Source organism: Diplotaxodon limnothrissa, linkage group LG3 (genome assembly GCF_057381915.1).
Source record: "Diplotaxodon limnothrissa isolate DT_005_m linkage group LG3, D_limnothrissa_male_GT1.1, whole genome shotgun sequence".
Lineage (NCBI taxonomy): Eukaryota > Metazoa > Chordata > Actinopteri > Cichliformes > Cichlidae > Diplotaxodon > Diplotaxodon limnothrissa.
In genome coordinates this window covers 44,365,184-44,376,336 of record NC_140598.1, presented here as the reverse complement: position 1 = coordinate 44,376,336, position 11,153 = coordinate 44,365,184, and the positions used below count along the sequence as shown (strand labels likewise).

At 40.7% G+C, this 11,153-nt stretch overlaps 1 protein-coding gene across 4 annotated transcripts in view; it reads right to left on the bottom strand.

Moving 5' to 3' along the window:
* Positions 1-3,531: 3,531 nt before the first annotated feature.
* Positions 3,532-11,153, bottom strand: part of LOC146636040 (diacylglycerol kinase delta) — an 88,191-nt gene continuing 80,569 nt past the window's right edge. For 3 of the 4 annotated variants that reach the window (XM_085350674.1, XM_085350675.1, XM_085350677.1), the window contains 7 exons: positions 10,370-10,504; positions 9,524-9,687; positions 8,493-8,598; positions 8,202-8,291; positions 5,992-6,105; positions 5,696-5,810; positions 3,532-3,641 (listed from right to left, as the gene is read on the bottom strand). In XM_085350674.1, coding sequence (XP_085206800.1) covers positions 3,589-3,641; positions 5,696-5,810; positions 5,992-6,105; positions 8,202-8,291; positions 8,493-8,598; positions 9,524-9,687; positions 10,370-10,504 — 777 coding nt within the window. In that variant the 3' untranslated portion in view covers positions 3,532-3,588. Of the gene's footprint in view, positions 3,642-5,695; positions 5,811-5,976; positions 6,106-8,201; positions 8,292-8,492; positions 8,599-9,523; positions 9,688-10,369; positions 10,505-11,153 lie in introns of all 4 variants that reach the window. The other variant, XM_085350676.1, reaches the window with a different exon arrangement.

Sequence of the window (11,153 nt, the reverse complement as noted above, 5' to 3'; positions counted from 1 at the left end):
AAGAGTTTCAGTTTGCGACATCAGAAAATTAAAAAAAAAAAAAAAAAACCTATAAAAGAAAAAACAAAACTAGGAGATATTTAATTAAAAGAGCAATAAATAAGCAATTACTTGTCCCAAAATGGCTTCCATATATTATGTTCCCCAACATCTTTGCAGTAATTTTCAGCACAACACAAACCAAATCAAAAATTATACACAAAAATTTCAACCCCCCCCCAAAAAAAGGCTCAACACAAGCTGAACAACTTCTTTGTGTTAGTAGTTTGTAAATAACACTGGATTACATTTTAAATAACTTTGGTTTGAAATTAGTATTACTTTTTTCTTTTTTTTCCTTCTTCTTTGGGATAGCGTACCAATTGGGCTAAGGATGTTTAGATGACATCGCTGTGATAGTAGAATGACACAATCACGAATAACATTGGTGTCAAATGGTGTCGAGCTGCTGTTGGAGTAATTGTACCGCCACGAATGTAATAAACATTTGTGTATACAGCTCCATATATTCATATTTTTTTGTGATAGGTTACATATATCACACTTTATCGAAACACTTATGTCCGTATACATTTTTCATAAATAAAGATTTCATTCATCGATTAAAAAAAAACAACCCTGTAAACACGTGAAATCTTAGCGTACACACACACACGTACACGTGATTACCCCCCAATCAAGTTAACCTCTTGATAAAGTGCAAGGCAAGATACAGTAAACTTTGAAATATATGACATACAACAACTCCTGCATCTCAAGTGCATGTGAGCGCCATCGCTCAATCACGCGCACGTTATTGTATGTCTCATAACCCACAAAAGTACAAACTTGGCACAACACCACGAAAGCCTCTAAGGTGTAGAGCGTAAGCTGGCACACTATGGATACAGTAGCACAATCCTACATCTACAACGCCTCACAGTTATTCTGTCTGGTAAAGGATTAGTTTGATAAATGTGGAAAATGATGTCCGAACTCAACAACCGAGCACTTCTGTGTAAATGAAGCAAAGCTGATGCACAAACAACTTTATTTTAACAGACCTGAGTCAAAGTGAGATTGTGAATGTACATTTCTGTCCCTTTTCTAGTTTTCAAAGCAGTTTAGTTATAAATTAAGATTATGTAGGCTTCTTATGAAAAAACATCTAACAACCACTGCGTCATATTGCTAGCTTGAAAAGCTAGTATTAGCTAAAACTAGCTAGTATTTCATTTTGTTTTAATTTTCTTACTTCTTACATTCTGACAATCAAACACTTGGCAGTAACTATGTCTCATGGTGTAGTTCAGGCCAATAAATGTGAAAATGTGAGTGTAAAGAAAAAAAAAGTATAGCTAACTTGTACTGTAACATTAAAACTTAGGTAAAGGTTAGCTAGTGAATGTTCTTTATTATATGCTGATAGCAAAAATTTTATGAAATTTACTTTTTTGCTAGGCAAGAGGAATGTTTTATTATTATTATTATTTACAAATTTAGCTTTGCTTCTGAAAAAAGATGTATAAAGGAAGATGTCAAATCCTGCCAAAAGTTGGATTTGATTGCTTAACAACTGTTTGAGTAGCAATTATCGGATCCATTGCCACCGTCTCTAGTAGGGATGTACAGGACCAGTCGGCTTGAATATTACTGCAATTCCTAGTTGCACAGAAATACTTGTGGGTTGAAATGATTATAGGATTTTTTATGCTGTAATTGATATGAGTATTTGGTGGTTTAAAACTCTGATATTCCAACATTTGGCCATTCTCTTTTCAAACAAAACAGATTTCCCTCACATTTATTATTAATTTTTTTATGTGCGTGTTGTTGGATCGTGTATTTCACTTTTAGGCTAGTAGGAAAAGAAGGAAAAAAACAAACAGTAAACGAGTTAACAAGTTTCTGGAGTATTGTGAAGGAACAATTTTCGATTTCAGGGATTTCCAAACAGCAGAACAACAATTTAGGTACTCAAATAATACACTATTGATACACGGCTTGACAAAATTTACAATACGCAGGGTGTAAGTATGTAAGTAAGTGGTTTGTCTTTTTTTTTTTTTTGCTAAACTAACTTCTGCTTTTCAGTTAAACTCCAACCAGCCTGGTTTAAAACAAAAGTAACATTCACAAATGTTGCTGGTCTGAACAAACACGTAAAAAAAAAAAATTACATTTAAAGAAAAAATCATTTTCATGAGGCAATATCCACTGTGAGGCGAAGGCTAAGTATGCATGCGGGGACACACATAACAATAGTAATTGGCTTGATTATATGCATGGTGGCCAAAGAGTTTGTCAAAGGGGGAAGCAGCAAAGCCAGAACAGCTTCACAGGTTACCATTGGGAAAATAAGATATACAAAAAAATAGATATACATTTTGTAATGTTAATAACAATAATAATAATAGCTTTTAACCACAACAAGGCAAAGTCAAATATCCACTGACTCTTATATTACATATACAATCATGAATATGGCAAAGTATTAGTAACACACTGAGTAGCTGTAATGTTTTGTTTGTGTGCATCCTTGATGCTTCCTCCTTCTGTAAACGCATTTACCAGACGCTACCAAAAATATCTGCTCTTATCGAGTCACTTCATCTGGTACTGTGCCTCATAGTGGTTCACAGAACTGAAAAACTGCACAGTGGGAAGAAATATTTAACTCCCACATAAGCCACATTTTAGACCTCAATAATAACCAAAAGAACGTACTTTAAAAATCCCACAGTCGGATCTTTTCACAGGGCTGAATGCCAGATGAAATGACTCACAGTAAAGTTTTTTTTTCTTTTTGCAGCGTGGCTGCATAGCCTCGGACCACACAAGCCACACAACAGCCTATTAAGAACCACTTTAAAACCACAACAATAGAACCTCTGTAAAATCATATACGATTTATCATTTAACATCATCATTATTCACAGGTTAGTACAAGTCCACACAAGTACATTCCTCAGTATATATATATTTTTTTGCAACATATAAGAGAATCTCCAGTTCAGTAGACAGTAAGGTCGAGATGTTTCAGTTTGTTCATTTTGTTGATTTGTTGCGTCGGAGTTCTCATAGCAGTAGCATCACGGAATAAATACTCAGTCTTAATCAACGTCTAAAGGCGATTCAAGAAGTTTCGAAATAAAACAATTAAAGTTAAAAGATTGTAACAACTTATGATTGTACATATAAAATAATATGGCTGAACTCAACATGCAAGGAGAGCACCACGTAAACACATTTCTTGGTCACGAAAAAAAGAAAAAAAAAACATAAGCCAGGAAGGACGTTGTTGCTCCACGCCTGCCTTGATTTCAGTTTAATTCGCTGCTGGCCACATCTACCAAACCAGAAGCAGAGCGCCAGTGGTGAAGCAATGCGATGCAAAGCCAGGGCCCTTTGGAAAAAAATTCAACAGAAACGGGGAGGAAAAATAAAATCCCCCCCTCAACCCACGTAAAATAAAATAAATCCTATAGTGGGAGGAAACACCTCTCTCAAGCCAATGGGCATTAGATTAGAGGTAAGGGTAGGAGGGGCGCTCCTCACACCTGGTTTTCAGGGTAACGGGGTCGGTAATAAAGTACCTCTAACAGGACTTCAGTTGCCTGAAGAATCTGCCTCAGTGGTCCCACCTTTGATATCCCAGGTTCCTGTGGACGAAACAGAAAACAATGAAAACCTGACCCTGCTTACAAAGACACATAACTGTGTTTTTAAAATAAAAGCAGGCTGAAGCTGACAAAGCCTCTTCTTTTAGTTCTTGGAGTAAACTGCTGTTAAGGACAACAGGACCTTGAAAAATGACAGCATCCCCCGCCTCTCTTTTTGTTGCTCACTGATGTATAATTGAAGAAAAATGCTAGCTGCTGTTTGTTTGGCAAACTTGATCCTTTGTGGTCTGGTTCCAGTGTCGCACAGAGTTTGATTATGTGGTTAAAATCAATTAAATGGTTTGCCCAGCGGGAGTAACTACTGCAAACAAACGAACAAAAGAAAAACTCTAAATGGCATGGCTGACTCAGTATAGCTGTAACCGATCCACAAGAAACTGATCCAAGTCCTGGAGACATGCAGAACCGTCTCCTCGTCAAAGGGTCCTTTTTATAGTTCCACCGTGGGCACTGTGACTTACATACACGACAGATACCAGGTGAAAAAAGATTAACGCTTCCATTTATTGCACCAAACAACCCAAAACGTATCCGTCTTTCAAATCATCCTCTCAGGACAGGACCTGTTCACTCCTATACTGCGTGCATCAATTTTTATTTGGTTTGGATATGCTTGTGTTCTACTTTGTATTAACACCAGCCAATTTATAATGAATTGGGTTAGGAGATCAAATCAGGACAGGATCAAATCACTTAATATGAAAAGCTAATAGAGATAAAAGATGGATTCATTTATGTTTTTCCTTACTAGGTTTAAAAGGCTGAGGTCAGTAGCTGTTTAGTTCTGCTAAACCCAAGAAGACAGAAAAGGAGCCTTTGGTCAACAAAATGCATGTTGACACAAACTTAACCTTTCCTTTGAGTTATATTTAAAGTTCAAGGAAAAGATTTTTTTTTCATGACTATTCATATGTGTATTTGTTTTCTTTTACTATAACCAAGAAGTACTACATAATCCATATTTTCCCTAGGGATTAATAAAGTATTCTGATTGCAAAACCTCAGTGGAATTGTAGTTTGTCCTTAATAAAGGACAGGGACGCATGAGTGTTGCTGCACAGCACACAGAGAGCTTTTTCAGTCAGTTTAATTTCAGAAAGTTTCATTTAATCTTAGGCCAGAGGTTTCGCAGGTCGATACCTTCGGCTCTAAGATGAAACCGTCTCCTGCCGTGTGTTTGGCTCCTTTTTCTCTCATTGTTGGACAGCAGGGGCTAAAATGACTCATTTGATGTTGAAGGTTGCTGACCTGGTCTAGACAACACCTTGGTCTTTGTATTGCTGTAACCCACATCCCAAAGAAATGAACAAACACAGCTAATGGCTCAGTCACACTACAGCGAAAATAGGACGGTAAACTCTTTCTGACTTTGGGGGAAATAAATATTTAAAATTCTGGTCGTTGCCCAATGATTGCTTTCAATATTTTTGCTGACAATGACAGATGTCAAGAGTTGCAACTGACAACCTTGTCTGGGCGAATACTCAAACACAAGGCTATTGCTCAAGTTGTGGTGGGAAGCAACCTGTCTCCTGACTGAAGTCACTCTCCAACAGATTGGCCAAGATTTGCAAATAACTGGAGTCTATTTTTGCAATAGGGAATACAATTGACTGGTTCCAAACTGCCTGAGCTATTTTGCATTTAAATTGCCGTCCTGAAGCAACTGCATCACTATTTGTAACTCTTTAGAAATGTATAACTGTCTATTTTAAACGTATGAGGTTCTGAACTCTTAACGCAAGTAGTTCATGTGAATTTCTGTGCATGGAGATGGCAACAGGATTTGCTGATTTATTATAGTTAATCAGCATCTTATTGATGTGTTGACGCACAAGTCTTGACAGACCAAAGTTGCTTCGAAGACGACAACTGGCTGCGAGTGCTTGCAAACCTGCTCCCAGTCTTCAAAGCAACCATTTCAAAGGCAACAAGACTGCGAAATGTTTGGACACGATCACAATAAATTTGTTCCTGCTGTGGTCAACAAACTAGTTTAACTGTTAGCATGCTGACATGCTAAGATCTTTTACCTGAGAGAGAACTGTTGGACTTCTGCTTGTGGAGCTTCTCTCTCTCCTTCTTCCCCTTAGGTATGATCTTAAGCTTCATACTGCTGCTGCTCTTAGTGCTGCTCCTCACTGAGTCCTAGAAATAAGAGATTGATGGGTACACAGTGAGGGATATTTTGCTATGTGAAAGTCGTCAGTGAAGGCAGATGGGCTGCTACTGAGCAACAGAAGTGACACTGTGGCACTTTGCTGGTTGTTAGTCTGCGATAATGCCACGGCTTCTCTCTGACACAAACAAACACTGCATCCCATCCCACCTCCTCGGTGCACTGCATGAGCGGGCAGATCCAGTGGATGTCATCCAGCTTGTGAAGCTCGGCGCTGAGGCTGTTCAAAGTCAAGCGAAGCTCCTCTCGCTCTGGAGACTCCGACTGAGACAGAGAGAAGGTGAAGAAGAGTTCAATTATAATCAGAATGGGACATTTGACATTTAACCCTCTGAAAGTTGGTAAAAAGTCAACACCTGTTCTGCGTGTTTTTGACCCCTTCTGATTCACAAATGCATAAACACCTGTTAATGTGTCAACAGTGGTTACTTCCAATTTCTTTGAAAGGAAAAATATTTTGTATATTTTGCTAATATTTTGCTGCACCTGCACCTGTGTAATCATCACATGTTCACTTCATTTCATCTCTCATCAAAACAAGTTTACAGAAGTAAAATCCCTACCTGTGGTTCACCATTCAGTGTTAAAGGAAGCGAAAGTTAAACCCTGTTTATTAACTAAAAAAAATGGCTTTTAGATACTTCAAAAAAGGAAGCAGATTAAACTGCATCCCCAGGAAATTTGTATCTGACACTCTCTAACATGTAGACGTGTTAAAGACAGCATCAAAAGAAGTAGAGGTGGGTTGCAAGGCGGCTTGCAGCAAGACTAAAACAACTTAAATGTGCTTTATCTAAGATTTACCAGAAGGATGAGCAGAAGGCTATCATCTGAGCCATCAGCCAATGCTGTCTGGCACCGCCATGAGCCATTCAGCACGCACTAATGCTGTTCTCGGTTTCTCCCTCTAGCTGTGAACAAAGGATTGTTCAATTTGTCCAACTGTGCATGAAGTGCCACCCACAAGTTGAAATGTCTGGACACACCATACAGTCGAGCTGTTCCCACGACAGCTCCGTGGGACTGAGATCTGGTGACTGCACTGGACATAGACCGAATACCAGCTGACTGTTTCTTGAAATAGTTCTTACCTAGTTTGGAGCTTTGTTTTGGATCATTTTCCTGTTGTGGGAGGAAACTGGCATCGCCACAGGGTATGGCTCGTGTTGAAAAATGGAGCAATATCCTCCCTTGTTTCAACAATAGTTTCTCTTACACAAACCTTCCCCCCCCTCTGCAACCAAACTATTGGATTTCTTCACCATGCTTTAAAGTTATTGTTGAGCTCCTCCAGCACCTATTTGTTCCGAATCTCTGTTCTGTTTTGACCACAACTCCTCAAACTTTAGATTAATGGGTCTGTAAGGCTGGTTTCTAATCTTCCTCCGTCCAGTGTTTGTGTTCTTTCCCCACAGTTTCCTTTTCCATTTATTGGCCAAAGTCAAATTAAGCTTTTTCCTTTCAACTCTGCCTAGAAGGCCATCAGGAAGATGTCTCATCATTACTGCTGACACTGAAACTAGTTATTTACGGGAACTGTTTATTGAAGGTGCCAGAGCATGTTTTCTCCAAAGGGAGTTGTTCCTTCTGGTCTTTGTTGAGCCATGCTCTAGTCTTTATTTCTTATCGGGTGTACACACAGGAAGAGCAATGAAAAAAAAGGTAACTTGTATCAGTGCCGAGCAAAATAAGCCAAATAAATTAACAAGCAGTTAAACTAATGTCAACTTTAAAGCCACATCCACACTGGAAGTGATTTGCAGCGATGTGGTGACCAGAAACTACCGAAACTGAATGAAATGCTGATTACGAACGAAACAACCACCATGATGGGACGTGAGCGGGACCTCAGATAACCAGGTAAGTGCCTGAAGCAACTTCCAGTGAGAGTGAAGGATATATGAAATATGATCTGTTAATAAATATATTGGAAGTCGCGATTACTCGAAAGTGACAAGCAATCTGCTTCAAGGAGCAAACTGCTTCCAGTGTGAACGCAGCCTCCTGACTACCAATGGGAATGAACTATACGCCTGACTGACTCATGACAGGGCAGAAGATTTGCTAGAGGGTTACCTACACAGTGAGATTGATCGTCCAGTAGCGACTAACACTCAGTATACAGTAGTCATATGCAGAGTTCTCATTTTATCTGCTCGTCTGCACAAAGGCTCACTGCGTTAAACTGTGAGATTTCCTTAAAGCTACAGCGAACACAAACTGAACAAACATGTTGAACAGCAGAAGCTGAAATATGAGATGGAATATCTGAATGGCTTCAGAGGAAATGAAGGGCCGAACGCAAACAAGGAGGGAAACAAAGAACGGAGAGATGAGAGGGATGAACGGCTGAGGCGTACCAGTAGTTTTCCATCGAGCAGCATCCTGGTCTCAGCCTGGAGGACTTTACTGCTGTTAACAATTTCCACTGCAGTGCTGCGACTCAGACACTGAGAAAAAAAAATAAATTCAAAAGTGACTGTTTTGAAGACATACGTCGTCCTCGAGGTGACATCACTGATGGAGTTCAGGTTAACAGGCTGCAAATTTAACAGCCTTTAAATTGACATGAAATCTGAGCATTTTTCTGAAAATCTGGTCATTTTGTGCCATCAATAAACTCCCATCTGCTCTCCGCCTCGGTGTCTTACCTCGGGGCTGGACAGTTTGGCCTCTGTGAGCACCAGGGCAGTGGCGTTGACTGCGTGAGCCAACTCCTGCTCCACCAGCTTGTGTGTCTTGGCCGCCTCGCGGATTCTGAGCGGGCACAAAGCAGGAAATGGTGAGAAAAAAACCCCAGAAAAGCACAATTATGGCCGCTGTAGCCTGTTGATACGTACCCGCCTCTGAATTTACTTTCTTTTATTGTCTATTATTGTATTGCCTCTTTCTCAAATATAACCGGAGCATCTTCTACTGTGCGCTTAAATTATTTGTAACACATCTCTCTTGAATTGAAATTCCCTTTACGAACGTTTCTCCACATCTGAGGAAAGTTTACAAATGTAATTAAAATATTTATCATCCTGAAAGTACGGCAGTTTTGAAACATAACCGAAGACATCATCATAAACAGGGCAAACTGAGACAGGACGAAGGAGCTGCAGAGGGACACTACTTGTTTGCAAATGTGAAAAAGATAAATAAAACAGCTCATCAGTGCAACGGAGACAAGCTCAACGCAAGTTTGCAAATAAGCCAGTTAATTGTGGTGGGATGAGGAAATTACCCCTTTATGGTCTCCACACACAGACGGATGCAGCTCAGTTAGACTGAGCTGTTTGCAATGTTTGAATGATATATTTTAAAATAATGTAGAGTGGGCATGGGGAACTCGAGGGCCGGTGTCCTGCAGGTTTTACATCTCACCTGGGTCAACACACCTGAATCAAATGATTAGTTCATTACCAGGCCTCTGGAGAACTTCAAGAGGTAATTTAGCCATTTAAATCAGCTGTTTTGGATCAAGGACACCGGCCCTCGAGGCCTGGAGTTCCCCCACCTTCGATGTAAAGAAGAGAGGAGATGTGTTTTTCAGTTTTAGTGCTAAATTTTTGTATTTTTAACATTTTCTTCTGACCACAAAACAGCATCTAGCTTTTAAAACCACTGTGTGGCGTCAGCACGCACTAATAAACTGTAGGACAGCTGAGACGAGAAGAAAATCTGAAGCGGTGCCTACTTGTTGATCAGCGTGTCGGCCACGATGCCTAGCTGCTGAACCTGGGCGCACTCCTCCTCGGTCAGGTACTCCATGGACTGCTGGGAGTTAAGGCGGGGCCTGCTGGCGCGGTAGCTGTCGATCTTCCTCTTGTCCTCCCACGACTTCAGCGTGCTCTCAAACGCCTGGTTGTAAAGAGATCAATGTTCAGCCAAGCTAGTGCTGCTGAGCCATCTTTGAAAGAGAAGCCCATTTCAAACAAATCCAAGAGCCACCCGATGTCTGCTTTGAAGGAGTTCCCCTGTCAGTCACTGTGCGGTTTGTAGAAATAAATGTCAGGGTGCATTTCATTTCACGTCTAAGACTAATACACAACAGCAAAGACATCTTTTTAATCTCATGAAGGAGCAAAGGAAGAAAAGTGTTTCATTATGAATTTAATTTAAAAACTCGCCAATAATCGTGCCTCGAGCAGGCAACCAGCAGGGAAAAGCTTTACCCGACACATAACTGTCACTATTTCACTGAATAAAGCCGCATTTAGGGAGGATAAAACCAGCGAGCCAACTCTGTGGTGCTTAAGGAGGGGAAACCATGGAAACAAACTGCCCAAATGTGCTTGGCTCAAGAGAGCTCTCAGAGGTTTGAGCAGCATGAAGGGAGAACAAACAGTGGGTATGGATGTGATTTAAGAAATCCCAAAATAGAAAGACTCAACAACACGGGCAGAGCGCTGAGTGTCCAGCTGCAATATTTATGAAAGGAAAAGGGAGTATCTCCAGCCACTGCTGGTTTTAACATGCATGCCGCAGACATGGGTATGCAAAGTGTCAGGTGCAGGTTTTTTATGTGTGCGTCAGCGCTCACCCGGTCTCTCGTGAGCATCTGAGCGCGGTTCTTGTGGATGATCTTGACGATGCCGGGCGGCTGGATCCAGGCCTCTCCGTCCACCTGCACAGGAACCCCCTCCTCCCCCAGGATGGTGATCTTCACCTGGCGGCACTGAGAAGCGGCAGAGCAGAAAACAGCAGCTGTCAGATGCGGGGGTTTGAGTGCTTTTTATCAGCTAACCCCTTAAACTGACCTCCTCTGCCCTCTACTGATGAACACTGAGCAATTCATGTGAAAAAAACAGCAAGTTTAAGGGTTGGGGCTCTTCTTGCACGGTTGGATTTTATACCTCTTGACAGCCCTCAAAGCTCAGAACAAACAACTTCTGATTTTCCAAATCACCAAGGCCTGATAATTTGTACTAACCAAGAAAGCTCACCAGCCACAAAAAGATCCTTGTCATTAGTTGTAATTAAATTAGCAGGATTACCCAGCCAAAATAATTCATGATAACAGCACAGTGGAAATAATACCAGGCCTACTACGTTGAAGTGCCAAGGGCTTTAAATCCCCGTGAAAAACATCTGTTGATCGTTCAATTTTATTTATGTAGTGCCAAATCAAAATGAATCACCTCAAGGTGCTTTAAACTGTAGGGTAAAGATCCTGCAACAATTAAGAGGAAGCACTTAGCGAAAGTGGGAAGGAAAAACTCCCTTTTAACAGGAAGAAACCAGCAGAACCAGGTTCAGGGAGGGGCCATGACCAGAGTGAGTGAAAACAAGCAACAAGCTGGTTTTGGGGACGGTGGGCACCTGGC